General features: G+C 31.7%; 1 protein-coding gene across 6 annotated transcripts; it reads right to left on the reverse strand.

Moving 5' to 3' along the window:
* Positions 1 to 882: 882 nt before the first annotated feature.
* Positions 883 to 24,651, reverse strand: LOC131848862 (ras-related protein Rab-32). Of its 6 annotated transcripts, none has more exons than XM_059198818.1 (5): positions 24,225 to 24,651; positions 6,666 to 6,879; positions 4,251 to 4,432; positions 3,212 to 3,355; positions 883 to 1,978 (listed from the first exon to the last, which is right to left on the reverse strand). In XM_059198818.1, the coding sequence occupies exons 1-5, from the start codon at positions 24,354 to 24,356 to the stop codon at positions 1,853 to 1,855; spliced, it is 798 nt and encodes a 265-aa protein (XP_059054801.1). In that variant the 5' UTR covers positions 24,357 to 24,651; the 3' UTR covers positions 883 to 1,852. The 6 variants fall into 6 exon arrangements, with proteins under 6 accessions (XP_059054801.1, XP_059054817.1, XP_059054796.1 ...); XM_059198834.1 differs by lacking the exon at positions 24,225 to 24,651 and adding an exon at positions 22,647 to 22,872; XM_059198813.1 differs by lacking the exon at positions 24,225 to 24,651 and adding an exon at positions 17,693 to 18,616.
* Between the last annotated feature and the right edge of the window lie 569 nt (positions 24,652 to 25,220).

The raw sequence follows: 25,220 nt of genomic DNA on the forward strand, positions 1-25,220 counted from the left end.
CTGTCATTACAGCAGTTACAAAATTAATTTGAGAGAATGTAACAAAACGGTCTAATTGGATTACTATTGATGATTAAAATGGATTTGTAATATTAGAAATGAAGATTTTTATACTTGTATTTTTATACTAAAATTTTTACTTTGAATATCTTTGCATTTGAATGTGTCTTTAAAAAACAGATTTCATACTGTCCTCCTTTATCAGTCAGAGAGTTAATCATACATATAATATTTACTGCTATTTGTTTATTTATTACCCTGTCATGTTAGTAACTAGTCAATATACCTATATCAATAACGTGTCACAATTATTCCAATTTCGAAATATCCAAAACATGTACAAGCTTATTTTAAAGGAATACGAGCTGAGTTTTTGCAGTTCTTCTCAATTCGAAAACATTCCGAACTGACGGCAGATTTGACATATCATAAGATTCTTTAAAAGACCTACATCAATAAAGATATTTTGATTTAGATTTTGAATATTTATTTTAAAAAACATTTTAAAATCTAAAGTGCACGTTTTTCATCAAACATCAGATATTTCTTTCTAATTCTACATCTAAGCATTGATAAAGTTTACTTTATTATTAGGCCTGTTGACTGTCTGCTGTCTCAGCACACTGTCAACTGGCCTAAGCAGTTGTCTCTTTAACAGAACTCAATATCTTAACAGAAATTACATAAATTTTAATTTAACAATAAAAGGAAAATTGTTAATAAAACAATAATATATAAATCATGTGTTGAACAGAAAACTATATATATATATATGTACATATACGTAATGTTAAACTATACAGTACTTTTTTTATTTGTCAAAAATCTCAGAAATATATTAGATTCGGTTATGAATATGTGACATATTCATAACCGAAACATTTCATATCATTTTCAATTATATAATTGTATTATTGCATCAAGTCAATGTTACAGATAAAAAATACGACCACATACTCTATATATTCTACAGATTATAAAATTTTGCATAGTGTATACGACAATTAAGTAATATTTATTTTCTGTAATTTAAACGCACGTTTCAATTCCAGTACATTTTTATATTATTTGATCATTGTCTTAACAAATAAGACAAAACAGACACTCTCAAAAGTTTATTTTGTTTATGTCCAAAGAATTTTTTTCTATTTATTATTTTTATATAAGTTTTTGTGATTTGGTGAAGATAATAATAAAAGAAACATAAAAAAATATCGATAAGTCATTAAATATACACATGCCTACATATAATTATGTTATTAATAAATATCTACATATTGGAACTTTTATTGATTGATACCTAGGTCTTAATTATGTAACGTTGTTAGTAACAATTCTAAATTGTGATATAAGACAGTTAGAAAACCTTAAGTTTAACGATTCTATGAAATCCATGCATAACTTTAAAATATATAAATCAAGTATTCGAAACTGGAAGGATCTTATTGGTTTTTATCATTTGCCGTAAAGACGCTAGGGTCATGGAGCCCAGAAGACAAATTGTTTTTTACGACTATGGAAGCGCGCTCCGAGGGTAAGTGACTTGAGTGCTGATAGCTACTTTGCCCAGAAAATAAATATAGCGATTCACAGAGAAACGTAACACTCTTTCAATTGGGACCTTTGGATAATAACAATAAATATTCACGACTGTTATTACAAAATGGGTTAGTTAGAGGCTATTTAATATTATTCATAAATAAAATAATATTACAATATTGTAAATATCGATCTGTTTTCCATGTGTATTGTTAGTAACAGTGTTACATAATTAAGACCCCAGTCTGTATACATTTTGTCAAACTGTGTGGACCCTAACACTCTTACTGGATAATATATGGTAATATATTGGTCAGCAGGAACATGATTTGGTGTTGCCATCTCGGTTGTTCTCGCCGTTCGCTATCTTGTGTTCAAGCGAGAATCTCTCACCGTCTTTACTATCGTTGTTTTGAAGTAGTTTGTCGTTAAGAAGAATCTAGAACAACATAATAGGTGTATTATTATGAGTATATTTTTTTATAGTTATTATTCGTTGCATTCAATTGTGACAAAATCACGGCTCAACTCGCAATCGCTCGATTATAAGCAATTTCATTTACAACATTTAGTTCTAATTAACAAGTTACGTGCACTATTCGTATTCTGTTGAAAAATAAAAAAACTTATGAACCAATTTATGAGGAAAATATTAATTCTACAGTAGATACAGAAGAATTTCTACAGAACATATTTGAAGGAAAAAAATAATACGACAGACAACGGCTGTATGGGCTCTAAACATTTGCCGATCCTAAAAGGATAACAAAAAAAACAAAAATGGCGTCGACAGTTGACAATGGTTTTAACTACTCGTTTTAAGAGTTCGTATATTTTAGTATTCATAACATTTTTTACCTAACTTATATAAATCTAGATGACCACTAGATGGAAAGGAATAACTGTCGCGCCGCCTCTACTCGTATATTACAGCACTATGGAAATCACATTGTTTTATCAATCTGACGCCCGTAATACAGTCATGAGTTGTCATTCTGGAGGCATAAGGTGTCATACCTTACCTCCATACCATGTTGTTTCTACTACTAGTACTTTCAAACAGGTGAGACATACGTGGCCATACAGGTAGACAGTTTCCTCAACTTTATATAGTCTGCCTGAGTTTTTACCAGAGATACTATAAACGTCTACAACTATAAAAAAAACTAAATGTATTAATTTTTTAATAGTTTTAGATTTTTGGTCTTTTTGATCATTTGATCATCACAATTGGTTTAACAATTATTATTCTAAGTTAAAAATGTTAATAATAAATTGTATCTTTATGTATATAGTATTTGTGATTGTACTTTGGATATTTTATATTTATGTTTTATTAAATTATTATTATGAACATTTCGACGCACTCAACACTTCCTATGCCACGCTATATTGGGTTTTGGAAGAGATCTCTTTTAGAGATAAAACCTCCTTTGTAAACATTATTTCTAATTAACACATTTAAAAATGTATTTAAGGGGAATAAAGACTATATATGAAAATTACAACAATATGAAATAAAACGATACGGAGGCATGAAACCTTATTCTTCCGGAATGGCAACGCATAAGAGATATTCACGTTCTGCTGTTCACGTATATAGGCGACGGTTACCACTTACCATTAGGTGAGCCGTCAGCTTCTTTTCCGTTCAAATTATACAGAAACATACCTTATTAACTAATGAGCGCGCCGCCTCTTCTATATTAATGTTCTCCTTGGCCGAAGTTTCGAACCAGCCTGCGAAGCCCTTCTCCCTGCAGAACTCGTCCATCTTTGTCGGTGAGTTTACTATGCCCTCCTTTTGTTGATCGCACTGTAAAACAAAAGACGATCAGTTGAGGATCAAAATGAAAGGAGCATTCATCTATTGTACCTACTTATTATTAGAATCTACTCATTATTCAAATCATAATTTATAGGGCGTATTAATACATTTAATGCCGATTGAAGTAGCTTTTGTTTTTAAAACAGAAACTGAATATATACATAAAAATACTGAAATACTAATAATGATAACTTTTTATTCCGAACTGACATGATTAAAGAATGAAAAACCGTTTGTAAAATCAGTAGGTACGGTACTGTTCTATCCCTATAAGCAATACAAATAAACTGAATAAAAATATTTATTAATAACGATGATATTTAAAAAAAACACTATATCAATTGACGCTGTGTGTTGTTCTAGGTTAATAACAATAAAAATATTAACAACACTCACCCAGAACAATACACAGCGCCATTTAGACTATACCTAAGTTAAGTCTAGATGGCGCTATGTGAGTTGTGCTTCTGTTATGAGTACTAGACAGACAATTGATACAATGCATTAATATAACAATTGATAAGACCGCAACACTGCAACAACAGGATTTCAGCGGGCCAGAGACAAAACGTTGGTTATACTTTGTGATTCAAATTAGCTAACGATAGGATTAGGCATAATTATACGTATCTATTGTAATAATTGACATTAATTAAAAAACTAGCGAGGAATCTCCGATTTTATTTACACAATCAAAATTCTCATCTCACGGAAAAGGCCATTCACTCATGAATACAAATGTTTGCATCGTGCGAGGAATTGAACCCACGATCATATAAAGTAAAACGGTGTGTTGTACATACAATACATTTAAAATCTAATGGAAAACCACAATTTTACAAGTATATCAAAAATGAAGGAAAGATGTTGAGAAATAACAAACCTTATTGCCCAGTAATATGCACGGTATTGGCGAGCCATCAGGCAGCTGTACTTTAGAGTCCAAATCGTTCTTCCACTTGAAGATTGCATCGAATGTGAGCACTCGTGACACGTCAAATACTATGAATGCCCCCACAGCCTCCTTGTAGTACACACGGGTCATGTTTCCAAAACGCTCTTGCCCTGTAACAAGATTATTATACTTTTATTTATTTATTCTTTTCAGAAAGTGTTGAAGTGGTTTACTAAAGTGTTACAGAGAACCTATCTCAGCTGAAGAGCTAAGTTAGGTTCTCCATGGCCAGTGCAACCTAGTCGAATCGTCGAGGAAATGCGTATATTTGCCAAAAAATTAAACGTGAAACTTCAAAAATAAAAATAAGTATCTTAGAGAACTTAAAGATCGTAGAGAATGGGCTTAGGTGAAGGGGATTATTAGTAAATGGGAACAAGTGGGTCCCATTTTAATCAATAAACCATGTTAAGTCGACCTCTATGTGATCTAAAAATTGATAGTAAAATACAGCACGCAGGAAACCCTACACACTGCTCCATATTCATCACAATTTCCTATCAGGTGGTCCACAATCATCTTACTTCTAACTCCACGTTGTACAAAATGAATGTTCATTTAGAAATTACCTTTACTCTGCAAATTAATGTTGAATCATGATAAGTAACGATAGAAATATAAAACTGAACACCACCGTCAGTAAGAAAAATAACGCAGCGAAAGTTTTACTTAACTCGTCCATTTTACTACCCAGTGACAGATGGATGATAAAAATTTATAAACAATATAAATAACTGGCAAATATACTAAAGGAGTTTCTATTATGAGTACGGCTCAATTAAAATATCAAAGAAAAAGAAAGAAAGAATGTCTGTCTGTTTGTTATTAATAATCTCTGAAAGGGCTGTACCGATTATGACAGGATTATTATTCACAGTTATCTAATCTCATAAGGAGCAACGTAAGCTACTCTTATTTTAGTAATTTATTTTTTTAATTTAATTTGATTATTTTAATAAAAAAGGCCCAGCCTTTTTATAATATTAGTATACATTATTATTAATTTCTAAATCATTAAAGAAACAATTAGTTATAATTTGCGACATGAGATGGACATATACATTATAGACAGCAAACAGTGACGTCATATATTACGTAAAGTATACATAAAACTACTTACAATACAATTTATTATATTATCATAGAGACCACATAACATTGGTCTAGCCCTATTACTGACCGAGGGTTAAATGCTTCATGTAAATCGTTTCATGTTAAAGAGACCGTGAAACTGTCTAGATATCATTTCCAGCAGAAGAAATTTATTTTTACTTAATATTTTTAGTATTCCTTATAAATTACTTGCTGTTAGCCGCAATATAGTACCGTTTTTTGAAATAAAAGTAAATATCTTATATCCATTCTCGTGATGTCAATCAATCTATTGGCATGTCAAACATCAAGATTAGTATGTACATCCGTTTAGTAACAAACAGACAGTCAGTGTATATATTGTAAATATTTGTATTGAGTATAAAAATAGTATTGTCACAACATATTGAAACCAGAAAAGTGTAAGTGACAATGTAAGAATATTCTACGATATAAAGACGTTCAAGATTAAGATAATAGTATACGGAGTATATAATACACAGGTATATAAAGATGTACAAAGAATATATGTATCTTTTAATAAATTAAAAGAATTCAAGATATATGTCTGTACTTTTTTAAAAACAAAGTACGGCCCATTTAGGTCTAGTTAAAACACCAAGACCGATACAACAATGAGAGATGGATGGAGATGTTTTTCTTGCAGAATCTACAGAACAGATTTTGACGAAACTTTTCACGTACTTTACATATATCTTATACATCAGAATAACACATAGGTTATAAATTTCACGAGGGTAAAACCGCGGGCACTGTTAGTTGATAAATAAAATTGATAACTTTGCTCGTTCCATTTCATTCATCCCTAATGAGTTCATAAGATATAAAGTATATACGTTACAAGATATGAAATTTCATCAGAATCAATTCAACCATGCAAACCAAGGACTTACGTTTATATAAACAAAATGTAAATAAAGCATTTTATAAACTAGCTGTCCTAGCACACGCTGTTTTGCCATATAAATTAATATCGCTATTAAAAAATAGTAGTTCGTGATAGAAGGGTGAAATTCATAAAAATGTAAAAAATTGTCAAAAAAAGAAAAGAAAAAAGTTAGGGGTGGACAATCCTTATCACTTAAGGCTAAGAAAAATAGATAGTAGCCGAAAATCAGCACCTGCTGAACATGCATATAAAATTAAAAAAAATCTATTTTTGTAGTAACTAACATTGTGACACGAGAAGTTTATAACATTACTGCTGTTTCATAGATATATTTAAATTACCTGCAATATCCCATAACTGCAGTCGGATTATTGTATTAGCGTCCCAATTTAGAACTTTGAGTGCGAAGTCTACTCCTATGGTGGCTCTGTAGTGCTGGCTGAAGAACTGGTGCACGTATCTCTTGATGATGGACGTCTTCCCAGTGCCCAGTTCGCCGATTACTAGAATCTTGTACAGGTGCTCTCGTCTTTCGGCGCTGGTAGACGCATGAGACTGCAACAAAAAACATCCTTACTAATATTATAAATGCGGAAGTACCTCTGTCTTTCTGTCGCTTTCACGCCAAAACTACTGAACCGTTTTAATTAAATTTGGTACACAGTTAATCTAGTTAGACTCTGAGAAAGGACACAGGCTACTTTTTAATGCCAGAAAAGGGTTTATAAGGGGTTGAAATGGAAGGTAAAAGATTATATAGAAGTATCGTCATTTTTAAAACTAGAAGCCTGAAACCTATTTTTTAGGCTTTTGATCAAATAAATATAAATGAATATATTAGCGTAAAAATTTTATCTGTAAGGAGATAAAATAATATAGGGTATGAAGGTTGGTATGAAAATTCGTCATATTTGAAGCTAGAATGAAACGAATTTTTTTTTTCTTTGGCATTTTTGGGTTAGGTTATTAATATTTGCTATCCAAGATCACAATTCTAAACGGACAAAGTTGCAGAAACAGCTAGTAAAATTATTTAAATACAACCTCTAACCCGCAAGTTTGTTTGCATAAACATGCATACCCTTCCTATTTTTTCAGATATAACATGTCCTTGTAATACAGTCTAACTTTGTTTTTTATTACCTGCGGCTTTATCTCCTTTTTTTCGAGATATACGATGAGCTATATACATCCGAGTGATACAATTTATATGATGAGTGATTAGCATGATTAGCATGGCATCAGGGTATCACGATATCATGTAACAATGTGCTCAAGCTTTGCTATTCCGGAGAACTGTAATATTTCATGTCTTCTTACCTTATAATATTACTACGTTATCTCAACCTTTAATCAAAATACATATTACAAAGCAAGCTATCTGGTGGCCGAGATAGGAGACTAAGGTATCCACGCAGATGACTTTGTACAAAACCTATATACTATAATGGAGCTTAAATAAGAATAATGCCTTCATGAATTAAATAAAATAATTAAGAGAATGCTATATCATTAACTCCACCTTTTATACTATATTTTAATTATCAATAAAGCAGATAAACATATAAAATACTGGGACAAAGTAGATCTGATACGTATCCATATCGTTACATTACATGGGAATAATTATCTAAGATCAAACAGTGCAATTAACGAAGACAATTGACAATTGATGGCAATGAGAATATTAATAGATAGTTCTAGAACTCTGTAGATTATGAGGGAGGTATAATTAGATGACCATTTGAATAGAGCTACTATACACGCTCAATGACCAGCTGTCACGGATCGAGTATGCTTGAATATTATAACTATTACTAGCGAATCTAATAAAAGTCGTATTGCTATTTACATTATTATAAAAATAGAGGTTGATGTATGAAGTGTGAATTTTTTAATGTCTAATCATAAAATATTGTCATTTAAAAAATTGTCCAAAGAATAAAATATTTTTGTGTTAAACCACTCTCATCACTTGGTATGAAATAGTTTACATCCTATTCTCAGATCTACTGAATATACACACAAAATTGTATAAGAATCGGTCAATCCGTTTTGGAGAAGTTTCGTTACAAATACTGTGATACAACAATTTTATATATTACATTAAATAATTATTAATTAAGGGAGCATCGTGACCTAATAGTTTACTACCCTTTCATATATTGAAAGGTCGCTAGTTCAAATGTAACCTTATATTTTACTAACTCTCCGTTGATGAAAATACTGAAATCCATTATTGCGACAAAAACGCTATTATAAAAAAATACATTCACAAATTGTTTTTGCTAACCAGCATGCATAAAATGGAAGTATAGACGCGCTCGCTTGACGGGATAGTGATAACAACTTTACAAGTGATCTAAAATAATTAAAAGTTCATCAATTTATGAAAACCCCGGATTGCAACATTACATAGAGTCCCTAATTAAAATGTAGAAACGCCTAGATAAGACTGAACACAAATTAACACCAAAGTGTAAAAAATTCACATGTGTCAAATAAACTCCTTATACGACGAGCGTAAACCATTAGAGCAAGCACTGAATAAATTGAAGACCATTTTACAGAGTATACCGTCAGCGCAAATACTATTTCATTAAAATGCATTAAAAAATACACATATATGTAGGTGAAAATATTAGATATGATCATGGCGTCTAACCTATATAGAATATGGTAATGTGTTCCGGTTAAATGGGTACGTGAAAATAGCTGTATTCAGTGATGAAATGTGGACCGGTATGGATTTTAATTAATGGGTACTAAGCTTTAAATAGTCGTAACGTTTAACATTAAATAGTAATATATTTTATAAAATCACCTAAATCTAAATTGTCTGACGTAAAAATAACTCCAAATAAGTTTTTAACTCCAAGTTTTAACACATTTTACTAAAAAAATATTCACGTGGTTTTGTAACTTGAAGTATCTTTTTACAATAAAAATACTCACGTCAATATTATTTGGCTTATGCTTCGGAGACATCTTCATTAAAAAACGAAGATCTCAGTTCCAGGTTTGTCAAGAAACACAAAAATATGTCCAAAAAAGTAAATCGCTCGTACTGTATGGATTATTTCCGATTAAGATGTCCCACATCGCACTAACTAAACGCTCAACGCCTCGCGCACATCGTCTTTATCAATTCAAATATCGAACGTGAACTTTTTAAAATAATAATATATAAATTTCATAGACCACAAGTTATGTTTTTAATACAGTATACACACTAAAGAATTCAAATTACACAGCCAGAAGACAAGATTACACTATCGACTTCGTCCGATCACCGTTTATTTATGAAGTGAGTTAAAGTAGAACAAACATTCTTATCGGGCACCTGATAACAGACAAGTATTTGTCATTCGCACTACTTAATGTATGTAATCAATAAACTGGTTTATTCCATAATATATTTATTGGAAATGACAGGATCTACTATGGATTACCAGAACGAATGAAAAAACCAAACCATGAAGCATGCTCAGAACTATAGAATGACTAGAATTTGCAATAATACTTTTTCTATGCTCAAAAACAACCCATGTAATCATTAGATGGTCTTTTGATTAAACATACCGCCTTATTCTGAAGATCGCTGGCATGTTTGATTATCAACCTAAATTGCAATATACACTAAGGTTGATTTTTATATTTGTCTGTAAATTGAAGTTTTTTTTATTGATAAGTTGGGGACTTTTCTTAATGTGTATTGTTCTTTTTTTATTTATTATGAAATAAATGTCGTATATGTAGGTAACTGTTGAGTCACACTGCAGTCTCAGGAGGCAACTGTTAAAGTCATTGTACTGTCTTACAATTTGCTATATAATGTAAACAACTCCGTTTATTATAAAATGATGCTGGTGGAATAATAAAAAAAAAATAAGCACATACAAGTAACTTAATCATGATCATTTACGAAGGTTTACTATATTTAGCACGGGTACTATGTTATATATATATATATATTGTAGCGATGCCTATTTTTTTATACATATTTGTTTATATATAACTACTACTACTTTTATTAGTAGTACTAATAATCTTTCCTCTGTTATTGCTTTAGAAACCAGTATATTATGTATTCATAATATACTGGTTATAACAATAACATTAATTCAATTATTTAATAATTAATATTATTGTTATTAATAAATCTTTTACAAATTCCGAAAACATTATTTAAAAAAAAGGACTAAACGATACAACAAGTAAAATTGGTATATATATGATTTTTAATAAACTATTTTTTTTGCTGTAATGTTTATTTACAGTATAATAAAATCGTTAAATTATGATGACTAGGCTAAATTAGTCTATTTGTATATGAGTAGAGGTTTTATGTAAAAATGGGTGCAGGAATAAAGATGCCATTTTCACAGAATATGTTGTTAAGGTAAAATAAGTCAATGTTTGAAAGAAGTTGAGATAAATAGTCACTAAAGGAGAATAATTTCAACAAGTTAAAAGATTAACTTCAAAGATTATTCAATAACTTGAATAATTTTAACATCATTAATATAATACACATATCACTCTGAATATGACTGAATACGACATATTTGATGTATATATGTGAGATGTAGTCAACTGTCATCTATTTTTTTTTATACTACCATGGTGGCAAACAAACATACGGCCCATCTGATGGTAAATGGTTACCGTAGCCTATGTCCATAGGCCTATATGCCTGAGACACCAGAAGTTCCACGTGCACGTTGCTGACCCTAAAGAATATATATATATATAATATATCCCTCCTGAAGAACCCCATGCTGTAGTCTTGTGAGAAAACCTCAGCAGGCAGTTTATTTCACGATCTAAGTGTACGCGGGAGTAAACTCCTCTGAAACCGCACTGTCCAAGAGCAATTAGGTTCTAGCGTGTGGGGATGAATTCCCTGTGGGTTATGGGTTAAAATATTAAATAGGTACCATCAATTGAAAAATATACATGCATATGAAGTAGTGAGCACCACTCGTAAATACTAAAGTGTTATCAAGAATGCACCATGTTAAAGCGGCCGAAGTAAACCTAGTTTATAGCGCCTACCGGCTCATGTTTACTATCTTAATTCACTTAGTAAATAGGTGAATATTGTGGTTTCTGGTGTAGAACAGTGAAAGTAAGTTTTTGTGTACGAAATTATGCTTTAAAATATTGTACGCTTTCGTCATGCTTCAGAAACTGTACAAAATAGCGGTGCCTAAATTGTGCTGCTTGTAAGTAATAATATTTTCAAGCAAAAAATTGATATTTCTAAAGAGTACTCTAAATTGCAGACTTTACTCTATTGCCAAACAAAGGTCGATAGTGTCATTTGGTATCAGGGATACCAACCTTATTAGAATTCTCGTACAGATAAGAGATTTTTGTCCTTCGGTAGAAGGAGATTTTCAGCCTCGTACGACCATTTACGGGATTTTCAGCTACGAGAATTAATCAAAATGGTGTACGTGGCTAGAGAACTAAATAAAGACAATATACTAGATTTTTTCTTCTTCGTACGAAGTTAAATGTTTTAATGTTGGCAATCCTTTTAATCATTGTAAGAGTTAGAATATAATACTTTGATGTATTTCCGTAGTGTGTTAATTCCGTCATTATTGTGTTCGAATATATTATTATATAGTCATAACTTTCAACTTATTTGAATATTTACTTGCTGATTCCGTAAAATAGAAATAATTTATCTACTACTGTTCTATAGCTTGAGCCTAAAGGATAAAACATTGTAATGTTTCGAGACATTAGAATGTCTCGATACCGCAGCCGATTCAAATAATACTTTCATAATTTATTTTAATAATATACTTCTTCTGTACGCATGTTTGTCACCTAATTCCTTCTAAACGGCAGGACCGATTTATATAAAAAAATCTATAGATATTTATATTGTTTTCTGGGTGGTTAGAAAACTTATTTGGATCAGCCAAGAGCCTACTGGCTGGTCCGCTAGTTGTATATAAATAACAAAGCAAAAAGTATCGACAAATTCCATCTAGTCTTGTCAGCGACAATATCGACTGGCAACAAAAAAGAGCATTGAGACACTAAGAGGCCGCGGATATTGACTTTCTATGATACCTAAAAATAATGCCAGTGAGTAACTAACCTAAGTGCACAATTACCATCTTATGAATATTATAAATCCGGAAGTTTTTAAGCGTGGATGGATGGATGTTCTATACCCTTTCACGCAATAGATTTTAATGAAACTACAATAATATAGTTTTTACATCAGAATAACACATAGGCTATTTTCACGGGGGTGAAATAGTAGGCCCAGCTAGTTAGTTATTCTCTATATACAAAAAAAATGTTTATCTTGCTAGCAGTGTTGCACGTATACTACTCGTTAATATACTATTTATTACTTATTGTACTGATACTAAAAAAGTGAAAGTGTATTGAATTAGGTAGGTTTGAATTTAATTTGTGGCTTAAATAATGCGTATCTTGGATTAACACCTGCTCATAGTTGTTAGTGCAAGATATAATGAATCATAAACTTCCTATTTTCACAAAGTTAACTATTTTCACAAATAAAACAAACACAAACCTTATACGATTTTTTTAATATGGCTTTTCATGAAAAGTGATAAAAATCTCGTGTACGGTTTAGTACCTAATAATATTCATTGAATTACTCTAGTATAGTTTAGTGGCAGATGGATAGAAGGAGCACGAAATAAGATTAGATATCCCATAGTGTTATATATATATATCATTATTAGAAATTACATGGATTTTTAAGATAATTTAGAAACCGCATGGAGGTCAACACATGGTACGTCCTTATTACTGAAAATACCCTTTCCCCTGTCATTTATAGTCTTATTAATGAGTAAATAATGAACCTTAATTCATTTCATTCAGTGTAGAATCTTAAATCTTTAAATAAAGTTGGAGTGTCTGTTTGTAATATTGAAATAACCGTTTTTTTACTACATGCATACGAATATAATTACGGCACATACACCAAAATAACATTTTTTACAATTTTTGTCTGTCTGTTTTTTCCGGCTAATATATGATGAAATAGCTGGACCGATTTTGTCGGGACTTTTTTTGGCTGGTAGCTGATGTAATAAAGACTAACTTAGGCTACTGTTATCTTAAAAAAAAATGTTTTAAAAAATAAAGTTAACTTCCACGCGGACAAAGTCGCGGGTACAGCTAGTATATAATAAAAATATCAATAGCATATCCCGATTAATAAACTGATTATAATTAATCAGGACATAATGAACCGCAATTAATAACACTAGAATTCACATTGCACAACCGTTGGAACCGCGAAACTGCGGTAAAGTCTAGCTAACTAACGTGATATCTGTATCAAGTTTCAGATATACACGAATGGCGGCCTCAGACATAACCGAAGTGACAAGACCGCGAATGATCATTCACAAATGTGATATACCTTTGACTTTCTAACATTGTCGATGGTCGGAACTCTCTATGGTCGAGGTCACGTGGGATACACGCATGTAAACAAGCTAAATACTATCAAGGGGGAGAAGGATATCATTTTCATTAATGTATTGTTAATAATAGGTTCTAATTAAATGTAAGTAAAAATATACAAGACATATCATATGTTCCCGATAACGTATTATATTAAGAAAAGGATTATAAACATTTATTGTGAAACCGAGTTATAATTCAAAAGAGTTATCATTCCCGCCAAAAATAAATCTATAGTAATTCGCGCGTTCGAAAATTAAAAATATGTTTTTAAATTTTCATACTATTTAAATCTCGGGACTCAATAACTGCTCTTTTTGTATTGGATTATTCTGCATATAACCTGAGATGTCAATCAAGCCGGAAAAAACCTTAGACGTGACGATACATATATAGTATATATATTAATCATACGTTTTAATACAACCCGGAGTTTCCCATCGCCAATTTTCTACAAGTCCTTTACAACGAACTAAATCTTTATATTACATAGGTATTTTATAAATAAATTTAATGAATACTTGCCCATTTGGAAAAATATTCTGTATATCTTTATTACGTAAAACAAAAGCGACCCAATTTAAACGTAAATGTAAAAATTTCCGAAATTTTTAGATTTCCGTTTTTCATTTAATTTATACATTTTTACATAAACTAAATATATAATAATAATTAAATATACGTTTACGTCTACAATGCTGTCACATTTATTTTTCTATTTAACTCTATGTTATGTATGATAATATATGACACAAATAAATTACGAATAGATAATTTAATTAATCATGAAAATAAAGGTATAGGAAAGAATAGTCAGAGGAAATGATAATGTTATATCTATCATTGTAGTGAGTATTGTTATTGATAAGATTATTTGCACAAAAGAACTGCGTCACTGGTCAGCAAGATTTCATGCAATAGCGTACTAAACATTACTGTATGTAGGAATGCAGGATTGTCCATACCAGATATCCAGTAGTGGACTTCACTACACTATTACTGTTCTCGAAAGACATCTGGTGGTAGACAAAATAACTATAATTAAAAGAAAAATGTTGTGTGATTTTATTTTAATTATTTTGTATTCTCCTTACATAGTATAAAACAAAGTCGCCACCGCTAACTGTTCGTTTATATTTATTAAATTACGCAACGGATTTTAATGCAATTTTCAGCAATATAATGTTAGAGTGATTCAATAGAAAGGTTCTTTGATTATTTATTATTTAATACAAGCGTATTATAGTATAGAATAAACTGTACACATCCGGGACGGTCGCTAGTTTTATAAAAATAATTAAATATTAATAGTTAATTTCATATATTTCTATCTATTATCATTTTAACTACCCTTATTATAAATTTTATCGTAATGATAGTTAAAATGTTATTAATGATTATAATATGATTTATTATAAACAAATATGTAAATAATATTTAAAACAATTGTTTATATTCCGACAATATTATAGATTAGTATTATAGGAATATAAACAACATTTGTTTTAAGATAAATGCTATGATCATGGTCATAAATGTCTGAAAATATAAATAAATAAATTATAATGTACTGATTTAATATACATTCCCGAATTAAGTGGTGTCAAGATATATTGTATGTGTAATACTGTATTGTTGCATACACGATGGGGTGTAACTGTTGATGATGTACCCACATAGTTAGCAATAAAGATATATTCTATTCTATTCTATTGGTATAGCCACAGTCACTATTTACCATCGAGTGAAGTATATGGGATTATTTACCATTCCAATAATATATAAACACTATGAATCACACGTGACACAGCATGCAGATAAATAAACAAATGACAAAACACTGATATTTTTATAACATATTAAGTAGGTACTTCACAAGAAAAGGTTTTATTACTGTATATATTTGAGAGTGTATATTTGTACGCTATTTACTATTTGTTAACCAACTTTGTCTGTATTTTTTACCTGACTGCTATTTTTATAAAAAACATTAAGCTATAACAACAAATTACTAAAAATAAAATACAAATACAAAGATACAGATAGGGATTATGGTGGATACTTTTTATTATTGTGGATTATTAGGGGTGACTAAAATATATAGATATATCAGTTATTCAATACATATATGACAAATATCTTATCAATAGTATTGTAATTTACCTATGTATATTTTGCGTGTTTGTGTCTGTTACTTATTTCATTCCGATTAGATGTTAGTATCATATCAATTGCATCGTAATAACCGCTGCTTCTCTTTTATAGATCTGTGATAGTTCACTGTACGAGAGATCTGATAATTAAATAACACGAAAACAAAAACAGCTTTTTGAGAATATCATGTCAGGTTGCCGGTTAATCGATATTTATTTATAAGAAAAAGGGGCAAACGAGTTTTTTTGTTTACATATAAATTTTACGTAAATATTCCACAATATGTTGTTTATCTAATTTAGACGAAGTTAATGACATATATGATATGAAGTAACGATACACCTGCGAATGAGGTCTAATTAAAATTGACGACCTCGATGGTCTAGTGGTTTAATATACCGCCTTACTACTGATGGTATCAGGTTCGATTGCTCGCAGTGCACAAACATTTATATTCATGAGTATGATTGTTTTGTCGATCTGGGCGTTTTATATGTATGATATGTATGTATTTACGAAAAAAATATATATCTATGTATTTGTATCAGTTATCTAGTACCCATAACACAAGCTTTATCTAACTTAACTTGGATTTAGATGGCGCTGTGTGAATTGTTCTGAGATTATAATTATGAATTGGGCGTACTTTTAGAGAATACTACCAACTTGTACAGACATGGCCCTTAAAATGAATTTATTTAATTATGTATATTGCCTTCGTATATTATTTAGATACTTTAAAATATTTCATTTTTTATTTGCACCGCGGAAATTTTTTTCTATACCACATATAATTTTATAAAATCCGCTAAATGTAGATGTACTTCAATCTGTTTTATTGTATGCATTAAAGTCGTATGAATAAACCTTTTATATAGAATATAAAAAAACAATAATGATAAATATATTATCAAAATCTGTTGCATGGTTTAATTTTACACATCAGAGGAAATGACCGCTGTTGTTGTTCCTACATTGCTGTGTCTATTACTGAGTCACTATCATTAGGTGGTCATTAACAAGTTATGTCAACATCAGAATTGAAATACTTCATTAATTAATCCAATATAAGGGCACCACATCACGTGTAAATTTTACTTAGATCAAAAATAACTTAATAACAAGAAGCAAAAATAACAATCTCTTACTTTCATTTTTCGAGAGTTCATTAAAATATGCCCCCTACAGCTCTATAATGAAAACTTATATTTAATTGAAAAAAGTTCTCTGTAACAGATATGATCCAATATTAAATTCTCTATATTTTATAGTGTAATGTATTTAAGTTTGGATATTATAAAGTTTACTATTCATATTTCAAATAATATTCATTCACGAACAATAAAAGAAACATCGTACTCCACCTAGATGCCTCAAGTACCTATCATCGTTACGATTCACAAATTGTTAAGTATCGTGCACTTGAGTAAACAAAGTTATGTTAAAGTCACAATGCAGTGCAATACGAAGCAAGACCACGGGCAAGCGAACTTGCATATCGTAGCGTACTCACGAAGGCCATCGTCGATAGTAGCCGCTGAAAACTATTGGGAAATAAAACGTACTGAGACCAACACGGACGTCTCCGCGCTGAAACCGCAACACTCGCACACCGTTAGGTAGCACTCATCACCCGCCTCCTCGAAGGTCATGGCGCGCGCGCATCGCACGAAGAGCCTTTGCCCACTGAGGCTGCCTGCGAGTGCCGCGCACGCGCCCAAACTGGCACAACACTCACCGGCGATTCGATGCTCCCAGCTTTATTCTCCGGACCGATGAGGTCTCCGTACGCCGGCATCGCGTCCGTACACCCCTCCTCTTCGGTGTCGTTGTCGCGTGAATGTGACGGCGAGGGCGGCGCTGGCGCGGCGAGCCGCACGCGGGCCAGTGCCACCGCTTCTTCCAGTGACCCCACTTCGCCCTCACCCCTCTCTCCGTCGTCGTGATCCTCAGATAAACAGGCGGATGCCTGTGCGACAAACGCAATTCGCCGCCGCAAAGCGCTTTCAGGACTCGGTTCTTCCACAGGTTTTTCCATCTCGGTTTCACTGTTTCTTTTCCAAGCTGCTTTTGTGAAAAGTCGTGTCGCGACTGGATGTTCTACTGCAATCGGACTGGCCGGTTCTGGGGTAGGCTCTGGTGTTAATTCAGGCGAGGACTTCGGCGTTACCTCTGATGTCTTTAATGATAGATTTTGCGAAGGTGTTAAGTTCTCTTTTTCAGGAGAAGAATCATTTGTAGGAGATTCTTCTTTTTCGGAAGGTAGCTGATTTCCTGTAGTAGACTCCACTGTTCTAAATGGTGATGGAGGTGGTGTCGACTCTGCTCGTCTTTTACCTAAACTACCCATCCTACGTAAGAGACTTCCACCGTCTTTTTTCTTTTTATCGGCCTTAGGCGAACCATTCGTACTGTGAGAGGCATCGCTGGCCGTGTCGCGATGTTTTTTATTACGTTTACGCATCGTGCGTTCGTCGCACGTAATGTCGCCGTCTGATGCGCAAGACTTAGTAGAACCAGTACGCTTGATCGAGCCAATGTGGAAGGGCGAGCCGGAGCGGAACGGCGAGCGCAGCGTGTGTAGAGTTCGTCGAAGGCGCGAAGGCCCGGAGCGCGGGGTTGTCGGGGAAGGGGGAGGTAAGGGGGGCTCCTCGTCTGGCATGGTGGTGGGTCGAGAGCAGCGCGTCGACTGCGGAGAGCTCACCGTCTAAACCACGTAAGGGCAGCGTGGCCTTGCTCCTGATCAGCGACTAAACTCGGATAAAGTTACGTCAAGGTGTATTCACTTAGGTACAAGCTAGGTACGCAACTAATTAGTAGGTATTTTCCGGGTTATCGATGACCAAAAATGATGTGATAACATAATGTTGATTTGTTGTAGTTAATGAGTTGACTAATGTATGTTATTTTTATATAGATTAATTTGAGACCCGTTTAACCCTAACTTATCATTTAGATATAACCGCGAAGTCTTTGTTTGTACAGCTTTGATAACTAATATAAATTATAATATTTTGTCACTTACCCAATACATGTTAAAAAACTAGTAAAGTCTTATTCTTTATTATTTTGAGTTCTTTTAACATTATTATATATAAGTATTTTTGTCTAAGATGTGCGTAATGGTAGAAAACTAAAGCTAAACTGTGTGTTACAAAGTGTGACTAATAGGATTTGGTCTTTTAAAATCCATGAAGACATCCGATAGCCTAGTCAGACATAATGAATAGATAGCAGTTAATCTATTTAAACACAAGTGAAACTAGATACCTTGACAAAAAATAAGGTTAGTACAGTTTAGTTTACATGGAACTAAACGTACAATTTTAACAAATGTAGGTAATAGGTATAAATTTATATAAAAGTTAGTAAAAACCTTATCAATTATTAAAATAGGATAAATAAATTTATTCCATAAAGCACAAATGCATTGTTTTAATGCAATAAGTCCAATCGTTCTTGATAACTGCTCTTAATATTTACCCGAAAAATTAAACATATAAATTTATATAGGAATCATTATTATTTACCACTCTCAACGATCCTTACAATATAATTTATAGTCGTACTTTCATTTAAAACAATATTTATTGCTTGTAAGAACCTGGAATCTAAACTAGGTCGACATCTGTATAAGAGTAATAATTGTTGAAATTTGAAAACAGAGTTTTTAGATAATAATACAGATATTTGTATTTAGTCACAGTGTTAGTTGCATACTTCACCGAAACGGCTTAATCGATTTTGATGGAATCTTATGTATGTATTCGGTAGGTCTGAGAATAGGTTATCTATATTTTATACCCTTGTGTGATAAGTGTAGATCCCCTAAATTTTTTTAATACACATATTTTATGTTTCGATTTAAATAATACATACAACTCTAAATTTTCACGCATCTACTAACAACCTCTATTTTTTAATAGCTATATTATTATAACCTAGACCTCTATTTCTTCTATTATAAATAGCTATTGTACCGATATCATATTTTCATTATTTATATATTTTTCATATTAAACTCTCAGAAATCTTTACTTCACAATCTTCATTTTATACCTCCGCTTGAATGATTGTACTACAATGAATAATAGCTAGTGATGATATGTATTAAAACAAACAGTACGTACTAATTCATTATTCATTGACCCTATGATTCGAATGTTCGGGCTATGAACCGTAAGTCTCTACTCAGCATGATTACTATCGCTTCTTAAACAAATAGCATTTGTATGGAATCTTCGAACGGAAGCGAAACCATACAAACTTGTTTTGATATCGACCACCAACCGGCACTATCTACATTAGCACAACATCATCTTTACACTTTGTACAAAGTTATTCGCGTGAATACCTCAATATTTCTACCGCCAAGCAACTAGCTGTGTGAGTTTCTTTCAGTTGAAGGGTGTGATGTGGCAGGGAAATTACAGAGTATAGAGGCGTAGCATACGAGTTTTTTTTATAGAATACATCTGTATGCCTGAGAAAGTGGAGCCAACTTGTGTACCTACAATACACAGTAGTGGATATATTATTAAATAATTTATATGTATTGGGTATGTTGGTATTCTCCTATATCTGTCTCTATTTATGTATACTTACCACTTCCGTTACATACACATCATATCACACTCATCTGATGCAAGAGTCGCTAGTTTGTATATGCGCAAAAGGAAAGACCTACGTGTAAAAAATATACATTCTTTCTTTACTACTAACTAGCAAACCGAGATACACCCTGTCTGATATAATAGTTGTAAAGAATTGCAACATTGACATTGCCAACTCATAATTACTATCTGATTCGAGGTAAAAACAATTAAAATTTAAACTTTTCCTAAGATTGTTGTTAACAACTTGTCGTTTAATTAAAAATCCATTAGATACCTATTAATAGGTAGCCTTTGTTAAAAATATGACATTACAAAAATTATTATCAAATCAAATCATAAATAATATATTCATAGGACGTTTTAGCCGCTTATGAATGTTAAATTTTACGTATTAAATTTCTTTCTCTACCGTGTTAAGTATTTCCTAATTATATCTTAGTTGCAATTATAATCTTTTAAAAAAATTTTGCCTGTCTAAACTCCGCATGGAATTTATAGCCTATGTATTATTCTGATGTACTATATTATTGTAAAATTTCATCTAAATCCGATCAGTAGTTTTTGAGTGAACGAGTAACAAACATCCATGCATACATCAATACTCATATACTTTCGCGTTTATTATAGATATTAGTAAGAAGTAAGATACTCTTTTGAATGCCTCATGATGTATCATTGAGAGACAAAACACGTGTCGCAATATGGATGAAACTCAATAACGTTCAGAATTCGATCACCGATATCTAAATATATATAACTCAAAGGTGACTGACATAGTGATCTATCAACGCACAGCCCAAACCACTGGACGGATCGGGCTGAAATTTGGCATGCAGACGTAGGCATCTGTTAAGAAAGGATTTTGATTAATACTACCCCCAAGGGGATAAAATAGGAGATGAAAGTTTGTATGAAACTTTGTCAATATTAAACCGCTCGGGCTGAGACTGCATGCATAAAGCTACTATGACGTAGACATCCCCTTAGGGGTGGAATTTATCAAAATCCTTATTTTGTTAAATTCCACCCCTAAGGGGATAAATTAACAAGAGCGAAGCCGCGAGCAAAAGCTAGTAATAAATAAATAGTATTGTAGTACAGTCGAAACGCATGCAATAGCAACGGTCAGGATTCCGCTCTAAATAAATGTGATCTCACACATGCTTATGGTTTATCATTCCTCTAGGAACATATATTCATTAAGTAAATATACATCTTTCACCAAGAAACTAAGTGGAAATCTGAAAATAAATTTCGAAATCTTCATACTAAACTGATCACGATCTATCATTTATTATTTGAAGGCTAACCTATTATATATTTACAATTGTCCACTTTCTTCTTCGGGAAAGTTGTTCAGTTTTATAAACAGTATTATTACTATCATGGGCTTCGATACCAACTCTTAGTACCCTTTAGAACTAATTCCGCGTAGGTACGACATTTGTGCCATCAATTCAAAGGTCTATTAAATGATTGTAATGAAAACCGACGAGATGTCTTGTAGTACCGTGCATACAGGAAGCATCAATAATGGAGCCCACCGTTTATTAGAGTAATAATCCCTACATCTGTATATATACTGGTATATTATTGAACTATTATTTTATTTACAGTACAGAACTTGAAGTAAGAACAAAAATATCTTACGAGCTTATTAAGAAAATTGTTATCAACTAAACTTTACCAACTTAACAATATTTTAAACAGGTAGATAGCGAGATTCCATAGCGTAAACTATGTAAAAACACTTTATCTGTTAATCCAAAATATTTGAAAAGAAATAAGTAAAATAAAAAAAATGTAGGCATCCTTGTGTTGACGAATCAAGAATTCGTGTCACCACTGCCTTTTCGTCACTAAAATATAAAGGCCCCTATAGGAAGAGAACATAATACCTACGCCAATGCCTACTAAACGGCAAGTTCAAAATTATATTCTATATAGGTATATTAAGCAGTCTAATAGGGAGACTCTGGGAAACTCACACTTGAGAAGATACTGGACTATTATTGATAGATTAGATAAAATAGTTCAATTAGTCTATTTGATATTAAAATTAGGATGATAACTTACATTAATATGGCCACTCAATTCGGCTTCCAAAGCCTCCTCTGCCATCATTTTTTATATAGCAACACAATCAGTAACAAAAATTAAGCACAATCATAATCTTGTCTATTCACACTTGATTTAAAAACGTTCTAAATTCGAAATAAATACTGATCTATTTGTTTTCACTCGATGTAGTACAAATTAAAAACAAAGTTAATTGTAGGTTATTTTTCTATTCTACAACAACACCATAGTGCTTTACATTTCGTCAATGTCGATATACTATCAGAATACATATATGTTTGATACATTAGTATCACCGCTTATCAGTACAGAACTGATAAGAGTTTAGCAGATTTCTGCATGTAAGTCGGCCGTTGAAAAGAATGTTTATTGTTTGTATGTATGACTGTCCAAGGACTAACCCTGGACAGTCATATATATAATATATATATATATATTGCACATGCGCATAAAATATATATTGCTTTGTTTTAAAAAAATTAAGTGTATAAGTGTTTTAATAATGTCACCTGAATTAAAATCGAATATTTATCTAACAGTTCCAGTACACTTATGCTAAAGAAATAAATCCAATATGTACGCCAAAAAATGTAAAAATTGTTATTTCATATTTTAATTATAATGTTAATATTGTCATGACAATCTAAAACGAGTAAACAGGTAAATATAATAATAATATATAAGACTTTGTACCACAAATTATCAATTAATAACCATCTAAATCAAATCAAAATTATCTAAGATATAAATATTAAAATACACATTAAATTTCCTTTCACGGTTTCGAACTAAAACACGATATTGTGATGCGACCGTGAGACGACCATCTTTGCAATTTGCAAGGAGTCTTTCTTTATTACTATCATATGAAAGAAATTCCATTGTAAATAAAAAAAATCTCGCCTTTTTAGTTCGGCTCACACTTGACCTTTTTTATTATATCTTACTGAACTACGTAATGCAGACGTGGGAGCCATGACCAAGATCCTCTATCTCGTATAGTCTCTTTATTATGACAGGTATTGATAACATAGGTACTATAGTTATGAGTTTGCGAGTGTGCTCCGGATTCATAATTCTTAGTTGTAAGTACCTAACAGTTACAAGGCAGAACTATAGACCATAGTTGCTTAATAGTTCCATATGTCTATTAGATACACAATACAGTGTTTAGCGCAACTTATAATTTACTTACTTACTTAGTGCAACGTACCAAAAGTATACAGCCTTAATCTGTGTATTATTTAAGACAGAAAACAACATTTCGCACATTTCCTTTTAATTATACACAAAAAGACCGCTCACTACATTTAATACTTCCATATGTCTACCTACTACATTTAATACTTCCATATGGATACAAAATATAGTATTTAGCATAATTTATAATTTACTTACTCATACTTAATGCAACGTACCAAGAGTATACAGCCTTAATCTGTGTTTTATTTAAAACTGAAAACAATATTTCGCATATTTCCCTTTAATTACACACAACTTGTATTATAATATACGCGTATTTAGTTATCTACTTTATTGTAAACTAAGTATGATAATTATGTCATTGTCACCCACCTGTGTAAGCCATCGTCCGTTTCTATTAGCTGCCATGTTGCCGCTGTATTTTGATTTGGTCTTTGCCTCATTCAATTTCTCCTGTTGCAACAAATGTTCCTGAACATTGTTTTTGCTCAAGCTCTTTATCATTATCTATTTATAATGTTTTAATAATGTTATTAGCCTAACTACTTACGTATAATCCAATATAATACACAATATTTAAATCTGATGCCGATTATCATTGATAATTATATCCTATTCTACTAAACAATGTTTTTTTTAATATTCTGCATTAAAAGAATAAGACGCGATGATAAAGGTGGGAAAAAATTGGCATGAAAATATATATCCTACATAGTTTTATTTTTTCAAACACTATTTAATGTAACTTATTATTATTACACTTGTATTTAAATAACGGTCAGGACACAAGTTTACTTATCAGTTGTACAGAATAAAGTAAAACTGTTCTTATTGACACTTCACTGTTTGCCCTCGTAAAGATAATGGATGCTAAGAATAAAATAATTGTTAACTTAGGCTACCTACCAATGATTTTTCTAAGATTTCACATGATTCTTGATTAATATTTATCAGTTTACTTACTATACTTCACTATAGATACTTACATAGAGAAATAAATTATTTCAGTAATTATACTTACCGACCTATTTTACAGGGTCTGCATGGACGAGTGAGAGTTTATGAAAATTGTTAAATATACCTATATATACGTAATTTTTTAAAGTACTTTCATAAACAATAACTCTGTAAATCGTTAGAGCCGTTTAGTTAGCACAACTGGTGGGGTATGTAGGTACCACGCTATTGGGTATAACAAGAATCCAATGGATCGAAGGCTAAAATAATATGCAGATAAATAAGACGAATTTTTGAATAAGAAACTTCTAATTAGCTACGAAAACATATTTTTAGCCTATTTAAAGATTTATTCTTATCAATTTTATCATGTCAATGATGGTATTCATTCAATAGATTATGGTTACCTCT

Source organism: Achroia grisella, unplaced genomic scaffold (assembly GCF_030625045.1).
Source record: "Achroia grisella isolate CSIRO2021 unplaced genomic scaffold, CSIRO_AGI_Agris_v1 utg1096, whole genome shotgun sequence".
NCBI lineage: Eukaryota > Metazoa > Arthropoda > Insecta > Lepidoptera > Pyralidae > Achroia > Achroia grisella.